Here is a 25,043-nt window from a genome sequence, read left to right as displayed (position 1 = left end):
ACTGTATATGTCCTTCTTTGTACAGGAAAAAGGTGGTACCTCCTTCACAGGTCTTTAACCAAGTCTGGCTTTGGCTTTGGCGTATAGTATCACAAAGACTTTTAGTAGGAGAGAGTGCAACCTTCTTATAAAAAAATAGAATTACTATATAGGCTATAGTGGTTTTAAGTTTTCAATTTAAAGGCACCAAAAAACCCTTATGTAAAGGCAGAAATGCCCAATTTAACAGTAAAAAATGCCCAGTCAGTGGTCTACAAGAAGTCCGGCAATAAACCCACTCCGGACTAACAGCCCATGGACTACAGTAAATGATTGCAAAAGTTCCCTAGCCAGTGCCTTTGTTTTAAATAATATAATAACATAATTCATAATTCATATTTTTTATATAAACTGTGGATTAAATGAATATTAGCAAATATGAAATATGTTGCAATAGCGACAAACCCAACTCAACTCAGTAGTTGAAGTTCCCCTCAACTCTACAGCCCATTTTAGTATCTTTTGGGTGAATTGGTTCACTCTAATTGATGTTTTAAGCAGAAGGCAGCTGTTTTGAGAAAAAAACTTAGATAAACCCACTTTAAACTACCTGCTCAGTACCAAACAGAAGAGGGACACAGCTAGAAACTAGCTGGTCAGCTTAGTGAAGCATTTAGCAGCTGAAGAGACAGATGTTTCTCATTTCATTGCATTCAATTAATGCAATTTGTATCTGAACAATAAAATGTTTATCTCACCTATAATTTCTCATTATAGGGTACCTTATCACTCTTTGCTTGTAAGGCTAATAATAGCACTTCCCTGAAATAGCATTGACAGCATTCTGCACTTTATACACTATAATAATACCAGATTGAGAGTCAGTGAGTCAGCAATAAAGCATATTTATTTATCCTAGACTAAATCCAGGCTTACAATCTTGTAAACTACGTATACTTTAAATTAGCTGACGCTTCTGTTCAAAACCATACACAGTTAAAGCCATCTGGGAGGTTATTGCTGTTTTCTGGTTTGGTCTCCTGTGGCATTTTCTCCAGGGCCCCATGTTTTGAAGACTTCATCGCAAAACACTGTTGCTGTCTTTAGATCCTCTGCTTTGTTGTAACACTACTGTCAAGCACATACTGTACCCATCCAGGCATGATGTCTCTCTGTTTGTCTGTTTGTCAATCTGTCTATCATATCATGATGTTCCTTCCTGTCTGCCATAATTACTTCCTGTGCTCCGGCCCCATTCTGGCTCCACTGCTGACCTTAAGTCAAAGGAAGTAAGTCTATCCGTGCAGTTGGTTTTCCCTTCTATATGTTACTGTTGGTGTGAAACCATTCCTTTGTGTAGTATTAGAGCTAAACATATATATTGGTCAGTCAATATCATCTGCTGATATTGGCCTATGACAGATATATTGGTGTATATGTTTTCGATATGTGCTGTTTTTGTTATTTTTAAAGTTATGCAGGCAGCATTTTATATTTGATCCTTTTCCTGAATTCAAATTGAATATATACATACATATGTTTTTTTTTTTAAATAGTTATTTATACAGTTATCAATCTGGCCCTATCTTGTACAGTATGACCTCTGGGTTTGTGAAGTGAACTTGATGCATGTTGAGTTTGGCTTTTGAATAATGAAAATTTAACTTCTTGGAAGAAAGACTGTAATTTCTATCAGAAGACTAGTATTGAGATAGTCTAAGTTTGGGGTTTTCAAAGTCTGAGACTGTGGGCCTCCCCTAAGACAAAGATTGGAAAAATGTGCCCCCTCACCCTACCCTTAGTTTACTTGCTTAGTTTTACTCAATTCCTGGATGAGCATGAAATCCTTGATCCCATAGATACTCAACAACTGTACCAACATAGCCTAATATTGCTGTTTGATATACTTCAGACTACACCAAATACCTTTTTTAAAAAGTCTGTCCGAAGGCATTTGTTAGTTTCTGACTGTGGGAAAGTGGGAAAAACAGTAACATTCCCAAAAACTACTGTATGTCTGAGCTATCTTTCTAACCAAATCATACATATTTAGGCTATTCCTTTTGTTAAGTAATGACATAATTAAACTAGTATACTTACTAGAAACTATATTTTCACTTCCATTCATTGAGCCTCCCCTGAAATAGTTTGGAGCCCCCCTGAGGAGGCCTGCCTCCAACTTTGAAAACTAATGGTCTAAGTCATCATTCATAGCTGTAACTTCTGTTGCTACCCAGTGATGTAATTATTGGACTTCCTGTTAAGGTATATTTTTGAGCATAAGGGCACACAAAGGATTATGGTCATCAACAACTGCTGCGCGAATGATGATGCAGCCTACTCTGTAGCTGCAGGAGACGAGAAGTGCAGCACGGAGCTGTTTGTCAAAGGTATCTATATTAACTGTTCACTATTATAAAACTTATAAAGATATAATATGTCCAATCAGTCCCTCTTCAGCTTCTCATACCTTTCTTGTCTGCAGATTTGCCAATTAAGATCGTTAAAGGTCTCGAGCCTGTGAAGACCACAGTGAATGAGAGGATTGAGTTGGAGTGTGAGGTGTCGGAGGAGGGTGCTCAAGTCAAATGGTAAGATTAAAAAAAGATCCATTTATAGGTGTCATGAATATAAGTCACATTAGGTATTACATATAATCTGTCAGCACATGAGGCTACACCGAATTAAATATAGAGCCTCCATTAATCTACGCCGTTCATTTTACCATTTCGTGTCACCAAGTCATATTTCACTGATGATTTATGCTGCAATAAAAGAAGAGGCTACTGTTTTACCAGGATAAACAGATATGATACACTGGAGATTGTTGGAGATAATTTTAAAGAACATTAGGACTAACTATGCCACCAAACTTAAATAAAAGCTAAACATCTTCCTCACAATAGTCTCATTTGTTCCCTATACTGACCAATGTTGATGCAAAAGTTATACATTTATGTATATATAAATTGTTCGCTGTTCATTTACATAATAAGTGTAAGTGTTTTAAATGATCCTTCGTTCCTTAGGATGAAGAATGGTGTTGAGGTTCCAACAGGAGTGCGCTCCCGATACCGAGTTAAGGCTGAGGGAACCAAACACTTCTTGGTGATTGATGACGCCTCACGGGAAGACACTGGGACATACTCCATCATGGCTTCTGGTGGCACATCTGAGGCTCATGTACAGGTTGACTGTATGTACCATGTCACCCTTTTTCATGATTTTTGCATTGCTCACATGCTTTTCAAAGTAAAATGGTGATGATAATTTGCCCTATTCAGTTCTATACCATTTTCAACTTTTAATCAGTGAAACCACTGAAGATACACCAGGACCTGCAGGATGTAACGGTGTTGCTGGGTCAACCCCTCAAGCTACACTGTGAGATCTACCCAGGCAATGTCCCAGGCCGCTGGTACAGGAATGGACAGCTGATCCAGCCCAGTGACCGCATCAATATCATACACAGAAACAAGTATGTCCTCTCTTGATTGAGATTCTTCAGTCAAAAGCAATTTCACACAACTGCTGACTAACATGATTCTGGTTTTTCAGGGTCCACCGACTTGAAATTGAGGCCACCTCCCTTCATGATACAGGAGATTACACTTTTGTACCAGAGGGATATACACAGAGCCTGTGTTCCAAAGTTCATGTCATTGGTATGCAAAATACATTTCACTGGAATTGAGTTTTTTCTTAACGTGCTGGGTGAAAAAAACCCATAATGTAATCATTTTCTTATCTCTAGACCCTCCAAGGGTCGACTTGGACAGCTTAAACTTCCCAGACAACACTGTGACAATTGTAGCCGGAAATAAACTTCGCTTGGAAATCCCCATCAGTGGTGAACCAGCACCCAGGGTGGTGTGGATGAAGGGCGAAAGGGTGAGTTTCTATCTTATTTTCTGCAATGAATGTAAATGTCATTGATTGCTCACCAAGCCTCAGATCTTTAGCTACACTAGCACATCAAGGAATGAAAATCAATTTTTATACATTCGTGGTTCCCAGAAGACCTGTCCTGACTTTGATGAACCCCTGACTTTTCTTCCAATGCCACTAGTCCTTACATTTGGTTTCTTACAAAATACCCGAGAAACTAATGACATTCATATCATCACCTGTACTTAGTTTTCAGTGCTAATTAGCAAATCTTATGGCAGACATACCTGCTAAACATCAGCCTGTTAGCAGTTTCACCAGGAAGTATGTTAGCATGCTTATGCAACCATTTAGCTCAACGCATCCTTGTGCCTAAGTACAACCTCACAGAGATGCTGGCATAAACTCTCAGTCTTTGCTATTTGTTATTCACCAAGTATCATATTTTTATTATATCTTGACATTACTCTTGATTATATCACATATCTAAAAATCTCTCTCTTTTTTGGCTCAGGTCATTCTTGACTCGGGCAATCGTGTCCGAGCTGAAACATGTGGCGACCAGACCAGTCTGACAATTGAAACAACAGAGCGAGAGGACACAGGAAACTACAAGATTGTCCTGCAAAATGAGGCTGGTGAGGCCACAGCCAGCATCAAGATAAAGGTTGTAGGTAAGCAATCACAAAGTGCTTCGATCAAAACACCACACAAAAAACTGAATATTGGTTTCTTTAAGCCTTAACATGCCATTGTGTTGTTTGCAGACATCCCTGATGCTCCAGAAGCTCCTTTGGTCACAGGTGTGGGTGGTGATTGGTGCACTATGACATGGGAACCACCCAAATATGATGGAGCTTCACCAATATTAGGTAAACATCTCATCTTAGCGTGATCAATGATCACAGACTACATGTGTGCAATGATGATTAACAGATTTTCTGAATGTCCTTTAAAGGCTACTTTATCGAGAGAAAAAAGAAACAGAGTTCAAGATGGATGAGACTGAACTTTGACCTAATTAAAGAAACATCATTCGAACCCAAGAAGATGATTGAAGGTGTGCCTTATGAAGTCAGGATCTTTGCAGTCAATGCCATTGGTGTATCCAAGCCAAGTGAACCATCCAAAGCCTTTACTCCCCTTGGTGAGTAGCACAAATATCTCATTGAACATCCACTTGGCCTTTGAGCTGTTATAGTCAATAATCTGTCCAGGAAAGTATTACATATAAGTCAAGCATATCTAACAACTGTATATAATAATGGATGAAAGAGTGATGCTGCAATGTTGCAAGTATGTGATCTGCCCTTGGTACCCTGGCAACGCAGCTGTTCCTCCCTATACCCTACTATCCCAGGCATTCTGACTGTGACCTCCACTGGACATGCAGGAGCTTTAGAGGATATTAAATATGTCTTTATAATGGTTGCCAAACCATCTGTGGATTAGAGGTTTAGGAGATCAGGTCTGTCAGAGGGTTCAATAGGAGTTAAATATGATTCTGAATACAAGAATAGATGGCAAAAGTAGGGACTAATGAGATCTGACAGGAAGATTGGTAACATACCAGCTAGAGAGAAAGGCGCCTTGCACTTTTTCATATCCATTGTTGGAAGGCAAATGAGGAATGGTAGCTATGGCCCATTTGATCACTCAAACTTTTTTCTCTTCTTAGCTGTGACCAGTGAGCCCACCATGCTGGTTGTGGATGATGTGACCGACACCACAGTGACCGTGAAGTGGCGTCCTCCCGAAACCATCGGAGCTGCTGGTCTGGATGGATACTTAGTGGAGTACTGCATCGAAGGAAGTGAGAGAGACTCAGTTTTTATGTACTCCCATTCAGACTGTATGAACTTGGGGAGATATAAGCAGATAGTCGTGAGAGAAACATGGTGAAATCTTTTGGTTGCTAATCCAACATTTTGGTCCTATATCACTCAAAGACACATCCTCCAACAGCTAATTAAGAGTTTTCGCAACCAACGTACTCTGCATTGTAATTCTGTTATACAATATTGAAAGCATAAGTATTTATAGCCGTTAGCTGTTTCAAAGAGCATAACATAATAGAGAGGGTGCAAAGCACAATAATCTTTCAAATGGGGATAACAGCACATGCTTTTAAACAATATTTCTTGTGCTGCACTCTTTTGTACACATAAAAAGAGTTATTTAAAAAAAACAAAAAACTCACCTCTGTCAGACACAAACCGCCTACAATTGCGATGTTATAAAGGTTAGGGCGGAGCTGGTTTCACATCATGTTTCACCATCGCTCAAGCATTTTCATATGAGTATAAGGACGCCTTACATGCCTGTTTACCTTAAAATGTTTATTGTTCACTGATACAAACTGCTACCAAGATTTTAGTTGACCCATCTCACACAGTCTGAAATGAAGTGAAGATGTAAGAACACTGTTATCAAGTATATTAAGACCTTAATTTGTTTGTACATGTTTTTCATAACCAAAAAACAGAGGTTTTAGAGCAGAGGTAGAAAACAGAAATTCAAATGCTTTTAACAAAATGATTTTGCAACTTTTCCTCCAGGTAATGATTGGGTAATATCTAACAAGGAGCTGACAGAGAAGACCAAGTACACAATCACAGGGCTGACTCCAGGGGCTAAAATCTTAGTTCGAGTGAAGGCCATCAATGCTGCTGGAGCCAGTGCTCCACGAACTCTTCAGCACTCCGTCTTTGTCAAAGAGGTTATTGGTAAGCTCTTAAGACTGCTCTTTAAAACATGAAAGTTGTGCATTTTACAGGAAACAAACGTAAAGATGTGAGAATAATTTATCAATCTCACATCTTCTGGTCTATCTCCCCCTCAGAACCACCCAAGATCCGCGTCCCCCGACACTTAAAGCAGACTTACACTCGAAGAGTTGGAGAAGCAGTCAACCTTGTGGTGCCATTTATGGTAAGGCAAAAACTCAGCTCAGTTGATGTTTGCTGCATCTGTGAGTATAGGACTAAACTCATGTTGCCCTGTCATGATGTCTGTAGGGCAAACCCAGGCCAAAAGTCAACTGGCTGAAGGAGGGTAAGCCTATAGACCCTACCCATGTCAACATCCGCAACACAGACTGTGATAGTATCATCTTCATCCGTAAAGCAGAACGCAGCCACTCTGGGAATTACGAAATGAAAGTACAGGTTGAAAACCATGAGGACATGGCCATTCTTGACATACAAATCGTAGGTAAGGGTTATACCACCATTATTGACGCTACCACTTCTACATCATAACATTGTCTTAAAGGTATTTATCTGGAATTTTGTAATTTTTCAAGCCCAGCTCATTAGTTTTTCTACCAATTGTTAGACCTTCCTGGGCCTCCCCACAGTGTGACAATTGAGGATGTATGGGGAGAGAATGTGGCTCTGGCCTGGACTCCTCCAAAAGACAATGGCAACGCCCCAATAACAGGCTACACCATTCAAAAGGCAGACAAGAAGACAATGGTAGACTGATTTTACAAAATACACTTAAACTGAAATTATGCATAATAAACATGTTAAATAAGCAGTACTCGTAAGCAGTATTTGAATGTACATGTCTTGACTTGCTGTATAGGAATGGTTCACGTGCATTGAGCACTACCATCGCAACTGCATCGCTATCACAGAGCTGGTGGTTGGGAACGAGTACTTCTTCAGGGTCTTCTCGGAGAACATGTGTGGTCTGAGCGAAGCCGTCACCCAAACCAAAAATAGCGCCCTCATCGTCAAAGAAGGTACAACTGACTGTGATATTAGCAAGTGAACTTATACGTAAGTGTGTGTGTGTGTGTGTGTGTGGAGGGACGAGATCTGAGGAAGCAGCGTTCTTGTCTGTTACTGTGAATTGATGGATGTATTTGCCTTTTAGCAGCAAAAACTCAGATTCTAACTTGATAAAACTAATTGAAATCCAATGAGGGAAAATGCTTTCATGGTCATAACTGGACAAATCACAGTGATGTTACATGGAAGTTTTTTATTTAATCATTCCTTTTGCCAAAGCAACATCATCAATATGGAAAAGTTGTTCTTTTATTTGCTTTTCCCCCCCACAGCTGTTATCTGAAAGGTACTGTCAGTGATATTTTCCACCCTAAAGTGAGCATGTCCCACTTTAACATATAACAGGGGTCATGGGTATGACTGACAGGCCCTTAAACAGTGGTGTTACAGTCTCAGCTGATGATAAATAAATAAATATTGTCTTTCCCTCATCACATAGGGAATTTCCCACATGATACCGCTCAGCGACAGTATCATGCACAACCCCATTCCTTTACCCTTACCCCAACAGGTTTGCAGGTGAAAAAGCCTGAGTACAATGATCACGACTTCAAAGAAGCACCAAAGTTCACGCAGCCGCTGATCAACACTTTTGCCATCGCCGGCTACAATGCTACTCTCAACTGTAGTGTGCGCGCCAACCCAAGGGTAGGTGGTATAACTGCAGGTAAACATGCTGAATGTAGACTACGCATTATGCCCAGGTAAATACACAAGTTGACCGTGTTGTATTATAGAACTGATTCTCTTCCTTGTGTGGAAAAACAACAGACAGTATTGCATCACCCTTTTAAGGGAAACTCTGGTTTATTACAATGTGGATATTATTTTTCTACTTTTTGCAATCATTCCTCCTGGTAATATTAACAATGTACATGCCAAATTAGGACGTGTTCAGACTGACTAGACAAAGCCCTGTCATACATTTGAATGAGGCCAGTCCATTGTTGCAGTGGCACCGACAAAGAAATGAAGGACTGTTAAGCATGAAAAGCTGAACCAGGCTCCACTTTTGCCATGTCATCTGGCATGACAAGATATGCAAATGTACATTTTTGGCGGTCACTTTGTAAGGAGAATGCTGCATTACTACTGTTTACCTCATGATAATTAAATATCTGGTAAGCCTTTTGGATCTGTTACTCAAATGCAGTGTCATGGGTATTATTTTATCATCTCACCCTACCTAAAGCAACGCAGCCCCACCAATGCAGCTCATTTTGGATGAATCCCCTCCCCACTCATCATCTGGGAACACAGAAACATCACTAAGAAGTCTGACTGGGCAAGACACAAGCAGTCAGCTTTACACAAACCTCAAGATTAGCCAAACCTATTTGGAACAGAGAACAACCTGCAAATTGATTACCCAAACTGTAAACATCCATCACAATTCTAAGGTCAGCGCTCTGGTTCACCTTTGACCGACTGCACTTACTGTAGTTGTGCTAACACAGTTCTCCATGTGCTGCGATTACCCACTTTTAGGGTGCTCTTACTGTCAGTTTTATATCCTAATTAAATGATTTAGATAATCCGACTGCTGTCCCAGTTTGTTGTAATAATGTCACCGCTCCCACTTCTCTGCAATTACTTTGATGAGTATCTGATGCCCAAAAGTTGTAATAAACCAAACTTATCTGTAACAAACCGGAGGGTCAGGATATCGCAGCCTATCTGCCTGTTGAATTAACATCATCAACATTTCTGTATCTGCCTGCAGGCCAAAGTGACCTGGATGAAGAATAAGATAATCATCATCGATGACCCACGCTACCGCATGTTTAGCAACCAAGGAGTCTGTACTCTTGAGATCAGGAAGCCCAGCCCTTATGATGGCGGTGTATATACCTGCAAGGCCGTCAACAACTTGGGAGAGGCCCAAGTGGACTGTAAGCTGGAGATCAAAGGTCAGTGTTGATCAGGAGGTGCCAGTCTATGTCTATATATACATGTCTATATCTGGGCCTGATTTCCCAAAGTTTTTATTTATTAATGTCTTTCTTGATGAGAAATGTTTAAGTATCCCCTTCCACAGTCTTGGCTTTTTTAGGTAAATATTAGAAATCAGCAATCTGTTCAGAGTGTAAAGTAGCAAAAGTGACTTTGGGAAACCAACTCCACTCAGAGAATGCAGTCTTTTACCTGTGTGTCGCAGTATACCAAAAGGCTGGCCATGTAGGCGGTGGACATGTAAGTATCTGGATTGGGTTGCAGCAGCTATTCATAAATTCATTACTAAGTTTGTGTGAAGCTAGTTAGTTTCGAAACAGTGAGTTAATAAACTGGAATGTACCATAAAAACTTAAGAAAGGCTTAGCTTGCAGTTTTAGAAGTAATATTAAAATAATGGCGATAAAAAATGCATTTGGAAGGAAACAATAAATCACTGTAGAATCTCGATATGTAAATATATATATATAATGATAAAAAGTACAAGTAAAGAGGTTACTTTGTTTGATTTATATTTGCATAGATGAAGAAATGTATATCTCAGAGTTACAGTTGTAGTTTTCACATAGTTTGGAGTGAGTGGGAGATTAAGCTAATGTGACATTATGTCATTTGAGGTAGTTGTTTTGTTTTTGTGAAATAAGATTTAAAATCTCCCCATTTTACATCATTATTAAACAGTATTAAATCAAGTGTTGGATCAGATGTGTCGACCACATTGCCTATTTTCCTCTTTAATCTAAATAGGTGCATTTACGCAGTTGGTTCAGGCAGTTACATTACACCTGGCAGTTAGTGGATGTGAAAAAAAAAATCTTGAGGTAAGATCTAGTTTGTGTGGTGCAACACGTTTTAAATGAATTATGTGTAAATCTCCAACATAGTAAATATTTATAATAATACTATTTGGGTAGGTTTGAACTTATGAATAGCTGATGCAACTGGCTCTTGGACACCATGTTTAAAAGAGACAAGAATAATGAGACAATAATCATCTGTTCATGTGTGTACACATAACATCTGGTCACACTTTTCCATCACCACAACATGTCCTCCCCCCATGTCCTCACACATCACTATCCAGTCCAGTCCATCCAGTCATCTTGATCATCCTCACAACACACCACCTCAACACACAGTCTGTCACCAATCACATCTCAGTAGGCATAACATATAGAGCTGTGCTGCTTTTGTGTTGGGTGAATTATTTAATGTATCCATCTTAAACTATTCTCCACAGATTCCAGTGTCTCCTTTAAGCCTCCCAGTTAACTCCTCATATAAAAGAGTTCAGTAATAACTCAACAGTTTTCCCTGGTGCACACATATAACTCCATGTAAACATTTTGTTTAACCCCTCTTCTCTTCTCTCTCCTCCAGTCCAAACTCAAGAATTGTGAATGTATGTTCTCATATAAGGTAAGCTTTCATATGGTTTTGGCATATGAAGCTTATGTCATTCATTATGCATCTTCCAGCCAGCCTGTTACCTCGCTTTTCTCAGTTGGTGGGACTTTGGCCGTTTCTTTTTCTCGTGAAAGCAGGACCCAGAGACAAAACTTGGGAAATCCGCCATTAATAAAACAGGATTTGCATGACTGCCCCAGATCCCCTTAGCTGGCTGACTTTAACAATATTTTGAACATTTTAATTGGTTGCCATAGTTGGTGTGAAATGGTGTGAACCCCACAACTACTTCTCATGTATTTTGTCCCATGTAAAAGGTGAGTAAACTTGCAAACTTTCTAACCTTTGATTAGAAATCAAGTGCGAGACTGAGTTTTATGCTATGTAGACATGATGTCAGCATACCCTTTTTTCTCAGCTGCTGTTGACTGAAGTCATAAAGGATCTGAATAAAGCAACTAACACTGAATATTTTCCATGATGCGTTTGGCCCTGATTGATTAGTCTTGTATGCATTATAGAGGGCAGAGCATTTCATTGTGTAGCCCTTTGCTTGCTGCAAATGAGTACAAATGGTATTCATTAATCTTCTTTTTGCAAAGCTCGTGTATATGCATTGTATTTCAGTGGTATCAACTTTGTCTTTGCTCCTAGTTCTGCAAGCCTGAGCAGATGTAAGCTGTGTCCTAGTGCCATACTATATGCAAAATCTAAGCAGGAGTTTGTATGTAGTGTGTCCACACTGAAAAATTTACAAAATACAACAAAAAAGTATGTTCCAAATATTTAAAAAAAATCACTTTATTTTGTGTGCCACACTACATTTAACTGGAAAATACTTTGATAGGTTTTTTTTCTTTAATAGTTTCACAGAATCTTACACCAAATAGGCCTTTTTTGACAGAATTCAAGCACAGGTGTAACTCTAATGATGAAATCTTAAATATTTATCTTTCTATTTATAAAGTTTAGGTAGCACTGACTTTCTAAGTTTTTAATTTAAATAACAAGCACTGGCACATGTATTGAAATGCCAAGTGTGCTGAAACATCTGTGGACCTTAGAGGTTGAAGTCTTTGGTGATCTTTCAACCTATTTTTTTTTTTTAATCAAAATGTTCTCTTCCAATGAAACATCTAAATTTCTAGTCGACAGATATGGACAACACTTTGTGCCGACATTCATGATTTCTATATGAAAAATCCTACTGACTTTGGAGACTTTTTCTTCTAGTGCCCCATAAGTTAACTGTCTCTACCTCACTATTTTTCAGGTAAAAAAACTTAAAATTTTCTAATTCCAGCTTCTCAAATATGAATATTTTCTTGTTTATTTAGTCTTCTATGATATTCTAACTATTTTGGGTTGTGGACTGTTGATTGGACCAAACAACTAATTGATAATAATTGAACAGAATAATTGAAAATGAAAATAATTGTTAGTTGGAGACCTGAAACTGGGCAAGTATGGAATACAGTTGCACTATTTAGCACATACTAATTATGTAGTATTGAACTGGGACACAGTGTTTGATTTACAAACTGAATGTGCATTGCATACACAAGCTCTGTCTGACAACCTCTCTTCTCTTCTCACTCCTCATCCAGTGCTGTGAGCTCCTGGCCTCTTCGTTGCATTCTGTTTGTTTTGCTCGATCAGCCTGTTGCTCTTCAGCTTTCCTCCTCCTCCTCCTCCTCCTCCCTGTCTTCCTTCTTCCTCTTTATCTTTGTTCCTCACTCTCCACATTTACATCTGTACCTGCCGACATCATCATGAGAGTGTCTTTCCTCTTGTCCCCCAGGAGGGTTCACCTTTTGCGAGCTCATGAAACGCGGAGTGCCCCTACACCTGATTGACAAGTACATGAGCGAGGCGAAGATTGTCGAGCAAGAGAAGTAAAAATTGGACAGCGTGCAATGAGACACTTTAGCTTTGCAGACGTCTGCTGCCACTAGTGATCCTCTTCTCTCACCCACTGAGGTCAGCAGCCTGAAGGCAGATGGAAAGATGATGGAGGGATGGTGAAATAGATTGATGGGTGTAGGGGAGGATCTACTGGTCTTGGGTGTGGCATGCTGTGTGCAGATTTAGAGCTAGTTGCCATAGGAAAAAAAAGCCAATTCATCTTCATTGTCACCCTCTTGTGTTTGAAAGACTGTGTCAGCTCAGATGCATGTCAGCAGTGTTTGGGTTCTAGCTTTGATAGGTAGTGTATAAAAAAAAACAAAAAAAGCACAAAAGTTCACAAGCAGTGACACACACTTACAGTATTTACATGTTGATTTTGTTGGGAGTGCTTGTTGAAGGTGATAATGTATTACTGGAGGTCTGACAGATGGGAAAAGGGAATGTATAAACAACAAGTTTGGTGGTTGTATGGTAAAAAAAAAAAAAACAGACCAGAGTAATGTTGATAAATGAATGTGTTGACCCTTCTATGATAATTTACATTAATATTTGTTCATTTCATCTTTTTTCCCCCCTCTGGATAAGTGAGAATATGTAGAGGTTTGCATGACACATTATGCTTTTTTTGGATTCACATCCGACTTGAGGCTTGATTAAGGCTCAGTCATGTGTGCATGCCTTTACCTCTGTAATTATGACCCTGCATTACAATAAAAGATAAACAAAAGCTACTGTTTCTTGTCTTTTAGTGCTTGTCTGTATGGTTTTAAGACAGTTTATTCTCCCACTTGCCAAAGATTCATTCTTGGAGGAAATTACTGTATATGACAGATTACTTTTTTCTAAAGGCTGGGCCAAATTATGGACTTCCAAAAAAGACCATAACTTAAATTTAAAATAAAAAAAATAATAAAAACATTTTTAAAAAATGGTTTGTGCACTGGTTCCCAAACAGCTTTTTGTAATTTAAAGAGTTTCTCTCTACATGTCATTCTATTCGCATTGGACTGACACAAGTGTGGAAAAGGTTGGCATGAAAAGTGCTACTCTTTGGACTAAAACTGGAAATAACTGATAGACTATTTAATGGCTGTAATATTAAAATAAACTCCAATTGATATATCGTGAATGCAAGGGTGTATTTTCAAATGTTGAAAAAAAAAAGAAAAACTCCTACTGGAAGTTTAACTGCAAGCCATCATTCATGCTCATCTTTCACTCTGTTAGTAATGAGTATATGCATGGATTGAGTGGCATTGTAGCGCTCTACTGACTGCCAAAAGCTAAAGACAGCAGCTGTCACTAATAGGACAGAAATAACTAATGAATAAATGTTATGTAGAAGGTAATGAAGACACGATGATTCTTATTTTCAGTTGATTATACACTAATTAAAACATACTTATGAATATTATATTCAATTTCTGCTAAGTCCATTCTTCTAGATGCCACCAAATTCTTCAAACTCGTCCTTTATATTGTTTTAATTACTGGATATGTTAATTTTTAGAACCCAGCCGATATTATCGGTCGATATTGACCTATCACAGATATATCCGAATTGGTGAATATGTTGTCCAATGCTGATATTGTGTTGTTTAAAAAAATAGTTATATAGGCAGCATTTTATTTATATTTGACCTGTTTTTCTTAATTCAAGTTTAATATATGCATATGTTGTTTTTTTGTTCGTTTATTTATGATTTTTTTTTAAAATTCATAGCTAATTCAATGTATTACATTTCCAAAGTTTACTGTTTTAGTGCACTGATGTCATCTTATACGATAAAGTTCATTGTTAAACTGTAAAATATCATGCCTTCATTACATTTGAGGGATTATTACAAATTATAAACTATTATTAAAACTTTCCCTGCTCCCTAAAAGCTTCATTAAGGATGAATCATGTTTATTTGTGACTAATGAGGTATTTATGAATGATTTGTGGTTCAGAAGTTTGGTTTAGAGACTAATTATGTGAGGGAATACTGTGACAGGTCAGAATATGAACAGTAAGGCAAGGTAGCTTTATTTATAGTGCATTTCATACCCAGGGCAACTAAATGTGCTTTACATAAAAACAAACATTTAGCAATAAGAATTGAAAACAAAGAACATAAAAACATACAATTTAAAAAATAAAATGAAAAATAAATAGTAAAAATCTGAAACATTAAAACATTAAAACAATTAAAAACAAGAAAAAACTATTATAATATAAATAAAAATAACGTACATAAAAACAGAAAGAGAGTAAACTAAAATAAAAAACTAGACTACAATAGAGCATAAAATATGAGTTTGCAGCGTAAAATAATGATTTGCTTTAAAATCATTAAAAGGACATACAGTGCAAATGAAAGATTGCAATTTAAAGTGTTTTAAAAGAGGTCAATCATAATAAGCACATGAAAAGAGAAATGTAGCTATGTTAAGGTTCAATCTCTCTCTTTTCTTAAAAAAACTACTACTTTAAACTTCCCGGTATACACACAGCTATATTATTCCCTTCCGGATCCTCGCTTCCTGCAGAGACGCAGCTCAACCAGAGAGACGCACAGACTATCGACGTCTCATGGTTCCGCTGTGGAAATGGCCTAGCGCGCTCCTCCACAGCCAACCTCGCCATAAAAGCGCAAATGAGCTGCTATTTGTTGGAGCTGGCCGACAGAAGATAGCCCTATCTGAGCCCGGGGGAGTTTTGAGACGCTCATTTGAGGAGTGACAAGGCAGAAAAAACAATGCCACATTTTCTGTGGCCGGAGCCGCTGTCACCAGCACAGCTGAAGCGGCTGGAGGAGCATAAATACAGCGCCTCCGGTCGGTCCTTGTTTGAGCCTCCGCTGCAGATCTACTGGAACTGGCTCGTCCAACAAATACCGACATGGGTTGCACCAAACACCCTGACTATTGTGGGACTGATTGTGAATATCCTCACCACGGTGGTGCTTGTGTATTATTGTCCTACGGCAACAGAGGAGGTGAGTGAAAAGCGACCTTGGCTAAAGTTTTTTTTTTTTTTTTGCTCGCCCCAGAAAGAAAGAAATAGGAAACCTCCCTTTCAGAATTGCGTAATTTAACCTAAAAGTGTCCCGTGACAAACTTTAAAAACACCAAAAGTTATGGTAAGACATCGTTTTTGAATGAGAAGAGCCCAAATGTTAATACTGCATACAAATAAGCCTAACTTAGAGCTGTACAATATATCAATAGCCTATAAATATCGCGATATGAGACTCGTATGGCAGTAAAGTTGTATCATTTTCTGGCTATTATTAGCTGTTCTATTATTTGCCATTACCCACTTAAGTCATTACATTAAATAATACATAATAATAATAATAATAATAATACATTGTTATTTTTTGCTAGCCTCATTGGAGAAGAAGAAAAAGAAAGAAAGAAAGAAATAGGAAACCTCCCTTTCAGAATTGCGCAATTTAACCTAAAAGTGTCCAGTGACAAACTTTAAAAACACCAAAAGTTATGGTTAGAGATAGTTTTTGAATGAGACGAGCCCAAATGTTAATTACTGCATACAAATAAGCTTACAGCCACTTTAACTTTAGAGCTGTGCAATATATCAATATAATAAATAACCTATAAATATCGCGATATGAGACTAGATATTGGATATCGTTGTATGGCAGATATTATTTTCTGGCTATTATTAGCTGTTCTATTTGTTTGCCTTTACCCACTTAAGTCAATACATTAATAAAGAATTTCATTGTGTATTGTTGTGAAAGCACCAATAGTCAACCCTACAGTATTGTTGCAATATCAAGGTATTTGGTTAAAACATATTGCAATATTTAATTTGTCCTTACTGTAGCTTTATTAATGGGGTCATGCTGTGTAATGTTTGGCAAAGTCTCTCCATGCACAAGTTGTTTCATTTATAACTCCACATACAAGCTTGGATATGATATATTGTGAGATTTATAATCAGTTATTTGTGAGAAGACTTTCCCTAGTAGGAGATCTGTATCAGGAGAATAGATGACCCTCATGTTGTGTGTCCCTCTCTGTCCTCTACACTTTTGGAAAGTTGACAGCTTTGACGTGTTGTTGTCTGCTGCTCACGCTCATGTGATGCACTGTTTGTTGATGACAAAACACGGCAAATTGGAGGAAAATGGCGCTCTTGTTTCTTGTTTCTCGCTCTTGTTCAGACCACCATTAGAGAGCAGGATAACTGTTTAGACACACTGTTAATGGTTAATAGAATAAGCAAAATCTAATGGACAAGTACAGATGCACAACAATAAAATAGCTATGTAAATTATGCCCCATCACATTTACTTCAAATGTAATAATAGGTCTTGAAACAAACAGCTGAAGTGACAGTTCACCTTTGCTCCACTTAACTAGGTTCACTGTAGAGCAGAGGCCCTTATAGAAAATACATACGTGTGAGTGTGTTTATCAGATTTCCAACTTTGTCCTGTCCAATCAGGAGAAGCTTGAAACTGACTCAAAGTCTACAGTTCACGCAACATGCTGCGAACTGTCAAATTCCACAAGTGCAAAGACGGCTGAGTTTTTGCCCCCTATTATGATTCAGCACTGACCAAGGAAAACCTGGCCCATGTCCACTCTTCTTCTTCATGGACCAAAATGGATAAAAGTCGCATGCCTGTGCAAACAAGGACAAAGTAGAGGAATTCATATTGAACCCTTGACACAGTTCAGAGTTCCCTCTAAATAGATATGTGTGATAACCTTTTCAGGGAGCAGCCGAAACAAGTGGACTCTGTCCCCACCGGTCCATGAGGCATTTAAGACACAGACTTTGAAACAAACCGAAAGGTCTCTGAATATTCAGGACAGCATGGGATTCTTGATCTCTCCAGAAACACTATCGATGAGACTATCGTTGTCCCTCTCTCTTTTTCTCTCTCACGTTCACAAACATACACACACACACACTGTAGAGGGGAACACTCAGTTTTGGCTGGCTCTAGTGACCAGATGGTCCATAACCTCCACCCTAGTAAGAGGAATGGACCCACTCAAATCAGCAGGAGACTTTTATTCTACTTACAACACACACAAACACAGACACAGCATAATCAGCACTGGATTTGCAAAATTTGATGCATATGGTGCTGTGTGTGCATGGGAAGGTTGCTAAAATATACTCTACACAGTATCCTTAATAGTTGAATTAAATCCCACACAGCTGGATTAAGTTGCTGTTTTTTTTACTATTTGAGGTACTGGTTTAAGATTGTGACTAAGATGACGACCTTAACAGAAGACACAATCATTAAATATATGACACGTGCCATTCGAAATTGCACGTTGCTCCTTTACCCTGACGGTGAATGTCTTATGGTTGACGTCAGCTATCAAACACTACTGTTTGTCTTTGCTCTTTTTACTAGATTTCAATTCAGAGACATCTGACATATCTGCATACGGTAGATTATAGGGCTGCAACTAGCAATCATTTTCGTTATTGATTAATCTGACTACTATCTTTTCTATTAAGTGTCAAAACTAGTGAAAAAAGCCTGATATATTATCCCTGAGTCGAAGGAGACTTCTTCGAATGTCCCAACCTACTGTCCAAACCCTAAAGATATTCATTTTACTGTCATTTACAACAACATTTGAGAAGCTGAAAGTAGCAAATGTTTGGTGTTTTTCCTTTTTAAAACATGACAAAAACATTATTAGGTGTAACTGGCTCTACCAAAGTACAAGGCTGAGGCATTTATTGTGAGCGGGTGTCTTTAAATAAAAATCTCTTTCTTTAGGGTCCAGCATGGACCTTCATCCTGAGTGCGTTGGGCCTGTTCATCTACCAGTCTCTGGACGCCATCGATGGGAAACAAGCCCGGAGGACGAACAGCAGCTCAGCTCTTGGAGAGCTCTTCGACCACGGCTGTGACGCCGTCTCCACAGGTGCTGCACTGCTTAGTGGGCAATTAAAATAATGTTCTGTTCTGCATCACTAGATCAGAAAGGAAGTTGTTTCATTAGCTAGATATTCATGATCTTTTTCTCTTTCTGCAGTGTTTGTGGCGGTGGGAACATGCATTTCATGTGGAATAGGAATTTACGCAGACTGGATGTTCTTTTGTGGTTTCATCGGGATGTTTATGTTCTTCTGTGCCCACTGGCAGACTTATGTGTCCGGGACGCTCCGCTTCGGCCTGTGAGTCACGTTCAGTAGACTTATCCAGCCTTTATACAGATGCTGTTCTGCTCTTTTTTTCCTGCCTAATTGTCTCTTTGATTAACTCTCTGTTTCCTGTTACTTACTGCGCAGGGTTGACGTCACAGAGGTGCAGATTGCCATCACAATCATGTATTTGATGACAGCCTTCGGAGGAGTGAGCCTCTGGCAAACCACGGTAACTGAAAATATATTTTGTACAGTCACATGTACACATGTGCAAATACTGTACACACACAAACAGGAACACTTACATTTCACCTTGGATATGTAGTAAAATATTTTGCTCCTTTTTGTTAGTTTTACACTAAATAAAAATAGTTTTAGTCTTCCTTCTAGTTTTTTAAATAGAATTTGTGTTTTACTTTTACTCTGTGCTGCCTTTGGAGGCTTGACTTAACATCACATGAGAGAAGTGAGAAGGTAAATATGGGTAGCTAACGCCATGGCAACAGGTCATCTAATGGACATGATCTGGCTCAAAAAGCTGATGATGTCCTCTGCATTGTTTTTGCTTCGCCCTCCCATCACGCTCGGCATGCTTGCAGCTTTTATACAAGCACACTTCTTCTTTCTATAAGGAGAGCACTTTGTGTTGTTTCGTTAATTTGACCCTCACGTTTTTCCATAGTTGCCCTTCATTGGACTGAAGTTCTACTACTTCCCCATCGTGGGCATCATCGGGGGCGCCCTCTACTCCTGCCAAAACTACTTTCATGTCATTTTGAACGGAGGTGTCGGCAAAAATGGCTCCACCGTAGCAGTAAGTCCTCGCACACATTCACAATTTACACAGCTGCACTGACTTTTAATATCACTTGTATAGAAGATAAATATGCTTTGATGGTCTGTCTAATAAACATTCCTGCTGTTTAGGACACCAGCGTGCTGACTCCTGGTTTGCACATCGGCCTCATCCTCACTCTGGCCTTCATCATTTTCAAGAAGTCATCCAGCCAGCTTTTTGAACATCACCCCTGTCTGTACCTGCTCACGTTTGGCATGGTCATCGCCAAGATCTCCAACAAACTGGTGGTATGTTTGACTTTTCTTAATCGAAATGCACTCCTATTTAACATTGCAATACATTTCATTGTTGCCTCTATTTGACTCCAGTTTCAGGCTCAACGTATTGATACAAAAAGGTTCAAATCTGTGTTTTCTTTACCTTATGTGCACCCCTTTTGTTATAGGTTGCACACATGACCAAGAGTGAGTTACACCTCCCAGACACAGCCTTTATAGGCCCCGGCCTCCTCTTCCTCAACCAGTACTTTAACAGCTTCATCGATGAACACATAGTACTCTGGATAGCCATGGTGAGTTTTGGACACACTCATACTTTCTTGTTTTTTAATCATATTTGTCACACATTTGCTTTTGAACTGCATATTATTCATTTAAACTACAGTAACACCTTTGACCATTAATCACCGCTCAACATGTACTAAGTCAGAAAGGTGATAATTCTACTTTATGTTTATTATTGAGGTTGTAGTGGTTGGTGTTGGTGGTGTACTGGAGTGCATTATATTGAAAAGTGTTCCAAATATTTTGCCCACTGCATGTTTGTTAATGGTGTGGACAAAATATTAGGAACACTCGGTTGAAAGCTCCAAATTTTGCATAAATAATTACTAAAATATGCAGATGAATGTTGCAGTTTTAAATACAAATGATTGATATTTAACCAACACACTATATACATCTTCTTCTTTTTTTTTTTTTTTTAGAGATTATACTGTTCAGTTTAGCTGTTAAGTGATGGAAATATAAACCAGATTTGTGCTCAGTGCTGCGTAAATATGAGGAAACTGCTTTCTTAGGTACTGTAACCGAAAGTAAACATGTGCATACATATTTGTTGTCATGGTGGCGTCTTGCCATGGTTCAACCAGAAAAACCGACCAAGCGTTATCACAATTAATGACAATAATCAGGCGTGACAGAGAGCACCAGCACAAACTTGCACGGCAGGTGGGCCTTGATGACTTAGAGGAAAAACACACTCTTGTATTTTGCCACATGAGCAGAGTTGTTCCCAGTGTGCAAAGACTCTGGGCCCTGCTGGTTTTCACTTTTGCCTTCTAATCAGACTCGTTACAGCCGCAGTTCAAGGTGCACACGGTTTCCTTTAGACCGTTAATATTACACGAGATAAACCTTCACTTTAACGCCTGTGACACTTGTTATCTCTCCCAGCTAAGCCAGGGTTGTAAATGCTGGTCTGATACTGCTCATCTTTGATATGAAAGCATGAACAAGGGTTTGGTAGTACTATAAAAAGTAGTACTATGTCCTTAGTTGTACTGGAAACCAGCAGTAAGACTGAAAACTACGAATATGTTGAATTGAAAAGGACATGGTAATCAAGCATAGTGTCAGATCTATGCTAGGCCATGTTCTACAAAACATTAAATAAATTTGGAATCGTTTATAATATCGACAAGTTTTATTTTTTGTCTGAACTATGCGATTCTCAGCTTATCAACAAACCTTGAACAGTGTCTTTATGACCATCAGGGCCAATTTATGTTGCGTGCAATCAAGTGGCACAGGAAGAGAAGCTTGCTGAGCTTCACCAGTTTCACTTGAGTCACCGTGCCCACAAAAACTAAATTAAACTAGGTTGTTTTCCAATGATATATAACACTTACTTACTGATATTTACTCTTATAGGTGATTATATATCAAAAAGACAGCACCAAAATGTATATATTGTCACATTGTCTACTAAAAAAACAACCAGGATAATATGCAAATACATCGTTTTAACTCACTGAAGAAAAGATGGATTTGTACCAAACTTCACATGAAGCTCCTCAACACCTAAATACAACTTTTCACACTGAAAAAAAAAAAATTCCTGCTTGACTATGGAGCTATTCAAACCAAACATAGAGTTTTTTTCACTGGGCATGATGGTGACTTTCCACTTCACCAGAAAGAAAAGGGCAGATTCCCTTGAATCGTATGACTAATAACACTTGATACTCGCTGAAGGAATAAGCTCAGAATTGGCAAAAATATTAAACTATATCCAGATAAGGACATAACAATTTATAGCCGCTCTAAAATGGCCTGCACACCCACACAGTGTTCAGCTATTGAGGCAGATTGTTGGGACGGAGCAATGCCGGATATAGCATGAGTTAAGAGCTGTCAGTACAGCGTGGTCTGTACACACCCACACAGTCTAATCAGGGGAATGAGTAAACCATAGGGACTAAATGACAGGAACCCACAGCTTAAAGGTGCCCTGTAGAGTTTTGTTGTAAATAAATAAAAGTTATGTCTACATCAGTCATTGTGTGTATCCTTTCAGTTTAAGTGTAAAGAACATTTCCATGCTCATAAAATATCATAAGTTTTTAAAGTATTGTAAATCTTACATTTTTATGATTCATGTTTAATAGCTTACAGTCTTCTTCTTCACTACCTTTGTTGGTGCACTTCTGCGTTTCTTGGCTCGTTACTGTCACCTGTAAATTAGTGGAGTAGTGTTAAACCATTGGAGGAGTGTATATCTCGTCACCTGCATGCAGAAGGACACACCCAAATAAAAAACTGCTCCATATTAATATTATATTAGAGGTCAGAAAGTTCACAACGTACCTTTGAAACTTGGAGATATGGTGTTAAATAGTTTGTCATATTAAAATTACTGCCATTATCGTTTGAGTGTTTTCAGGTGGTAGATACTGAGAGATTACCTAAAGGTATAATTTGTAACTTTTCCGCGTTAAAATACAATGTTGTGTTTTGTTGAATTGTGTACTTGCATCATCTCAAATGTTTCAAACCATTTTCAAAGCCAGAGAATTAATATTAATAAAGGTAACAGTTATTTGGTCATTGGAAGCTGTCATAAAGTGACTTTTTATCCAGTTTAAATCCACATATTTTACTATGAACCTTTTAGAAATCAGTGTTTTTTAACTATATCTTTCAATCGGATGAAGGATGTTTAGTCATCGGACACCTGGATCTTAAGTTATCTGAGAAACAAGTTGGGCAAACATTAGCAGCAGGTCGACTCACTCCTTCCTTATTGGTTAATTAAATATCAACATTAATGCACCTACAGTATTTTATTTATTTATTTTTTTTAAATCCACCTTCTGATTCGTCATCTTCTTCCTCTTCAGGTGCTCTCTTTTCTGGATCTGGCACGCTACTGTACAGGCGTGTGCCTCCAGATCGCCTCCCACCTGCGCATCCAAGTGTTCAGCATCACGCCACCCAGCAACGCTCACCGCGACTGACGGGTTGCCCGGCGGGAGGAGGGAGCGGGGGAAGAGTTGGACCTCTCCCCGCTCCTGAAAGCAGACGACGATGAACAAGAGGAAAGACCCTCGACCCCGAGCCACTGCAGCCTTGACAAAGTGACCACTTCTGATTAAAACTGCCTCTACCACTGTATGGAAGTCACAAGACGGGAAAAACTAAAAACAACTACAACACTACAAACCAAAACAAAAAAAACAAAAAAAAAATTTTGAAAATCATGGAAGCTTACACAAAACAGTTTCAACCTGAATTTAAAAAACAACAAGTGCATGTTATCAGGAAATAAAATTTAGATTTTTACATCACTTCCTACTTATTCATCTCAAATACCAAAATATATTTTTTTCAATAGGTATTTTGTAGCTTGTGTAAATATCAAAGTCTTTTTATCTACATGAACAGATATGTGTCAAAGGTAGGATTGTCATATCTTAAACACACATAAATATACAACATTAATAATTGCTCAATAAATAGTTAATAGTTGCTTCATCAATAAGATAAATCTCTTTGATATGTGCTCAAACTAAATAGAGTACCTGTTGAAATTCCTTTTAATCATTTACTTTTTTATTTATTCAGTGAATGTGACTCAATCTGACGTGAATCAGGGCTTGAAAATACAGAATCAAAATGATGAAAAAAAACAGAACCTTCAAAACCTCAAGTAATTTCCAATGAACTTTATAATGTGGACTGGCAGGTTGTCAAGGAGCCACGTGCAGGGGTGTGACGGTCTGTGTTAATGCTGAAAGCGAAGACAGCTCTTCTGTTAGGCTTCCCTCATAAAGCACTACTCCAGCTGCTTCTTCCTTGTTGTTATTTCCTGCTGCTCATCTCATTCCTCAGCCCGGAAAACTAAAAACCAGCTCACCTCGGGCCTTTTTAGAGCGCTGTCGACTGATGAAGCATTAACACATGACTTGTTCTGCTTTCTCTGTTCTTCTCCCTGAAGGGCTAATTCTTTTTTTCTTTTATTTTGTGATTGTACAGAATTCAACTGAAGGCGCCTTAAATATTTTTGTTGTAATTACTGTTAAACTTGTGAATATTTAAAGCAGCTTTGTATGTTTTTTTCCACTGAAGTATCACATTAGATAAAAACAATAGTTGTATTACAGTGCAACTGGATTTTTTTTTTTTTTTTTTAACTATCCTCTCATGAGGTTTCTTCTCTTATACAATTATACACTATGTACAGAGTAATCATTCATTTGGTTCTTAAAATGTTGTTGGATCATCAGTAATTTTTTAATAACTCAATGATATTACTAAACAGTTTTATCTGACTCACTCATTCAGGTTTGTTGGGATCAAAAGGGATATTTCTGTGGTGCCGTTGGACTATTTAAGGGTGAAGATGTGGTACGCCTGAATTTTATTTGGAACAAATAAAATAATCTTCCTCACATATTCTGCTTGTGCAGGATTATGAACATTGTAAAGGGGAATGTCCTAAAAACAATAATGATTTATTGCATAACACGACGATGGATTTTGGAACTATGCATTGAAATGTAAAACCTTGATTTCAAACGCCATGTTGCACTGTTCAATAATACAGTAAAACACCTTTCTACTAACTAATGAGTGGAAACGATTGTAATAAAGAAAATATTTTTCATGAATTTTGT

At 38.3% G+C, this 25,043-nt stretch overlaps 2 protein-coding genes across 2 annotated transcripts in view; both read left to right on the top strand.

Moving 5' to 3' along the window:
* Positions 1-12,923, top strand: part of mybpc1 (myosin binding protein C1) — a 31,868-nt gene extending 18,945 nt beyond the window's left edge. Inside the window, exons 15-33 of the mRNA XM_062444177.1 lie at positions 1,260-1,268; positions 2,245-2,369; positions 2,465-2,570; positions 3,009-3,175; positions 3,292-3,457; positions 3,538-3,644; positions 3,734-3,870; positions 4,382-4,541; positions 4,635-4,739; positions 4,826-5,014; positions 5,546-5,680; positions 6,426-6,593; positions 6,710-6,798; positions 6,885-7,080; positions 7,204-7,343; positions 7,456-7,615; positions 8,176-8,312; positions 9,388-9,574; positions 12,826-12,923. Of these exons, the coding sequence (XP_062300161.1) occupies positions 1,260-1,268; positions 2,245-2,369; positions 2,465-2,570; positions 3,009-3,175; positions 3,292-3,457; positions 3,538-3,644; positions 3,734-3,870; positions 4,382-4,541; positions 4,635-4,739; positions 4,826-5,014; positions 5,546-5,680; positions 6,426-6,593; positions 6,710-6,798; positions 6,885-7,080; positions 7,204-7,343; positions 7,456-7,615; positions 8,176-8,312; positions 9,388-9,574; positions 12,826-12,923 (2,581 nt within the window). The remainder of the gene's footprint in view (positions 1-1,259; positions 1,269-2,244; positions 2,370-2,464; positions 2,571-3,008; positions 3,176-3,291; positions 3,458-3,537; positions 3,645-3,733; positions 3,871-4,381; positions 4,542-4,634; positions 4,740-4,825; positions 5,015-5,545; positions 5,681-6,425; positions 6,594-6,709; positions 6,799-6,884; positions 7,081-7,203; positions 7,344-7,455; positions 7,616-8,175; positions 8,313-9,387; positions 9,575-12,825) is intronic.
* Positions 12,924-15,458: 2,535 nt separating this feature from the next.
* On the top strand, positions 15,459-25,037 carry chpt1 (choline phosphotransferase 1). Its single transcript, XM_062443697.1, has 8 exons — positions 15,459-15,913; positions 18,698-18,845; positions 18,957-19,098; positions 19,213-19,297; positions 19,751-19,882; positions 19,996-20,154; positions 20,313-20,438; positions 23,268-25,037. Exons 1-8 carry the CDS (start codon positions 15,674-15,676, stop codon positions 23,382-23,384), a joined length of 1,149 nt encoding a protein of 382 aa, XP_062299681.1. The 5' UTR covers positions 15,459-15,673; the 3' UTR covers positions 23,385-25,037.
* Positions 25,038-25,043: the final 6 nt, after the last annotated feature.

Source organism: Scomber scombrus, chromosome 22 (assembly GCF_963691925.1).
Source record: "Scomber scombrus chromosome 22, fScoSco1.1, whole genome shotgun sequence".
NCBI lineage: Eukaryota > Metazoa > Chordata > Actinopteri > Scombriformes > Scombridae > Scomber > Scomber scombrus.
This window is presented reverse-complemented; position numbering and strand designations above follow the sequence as displayed.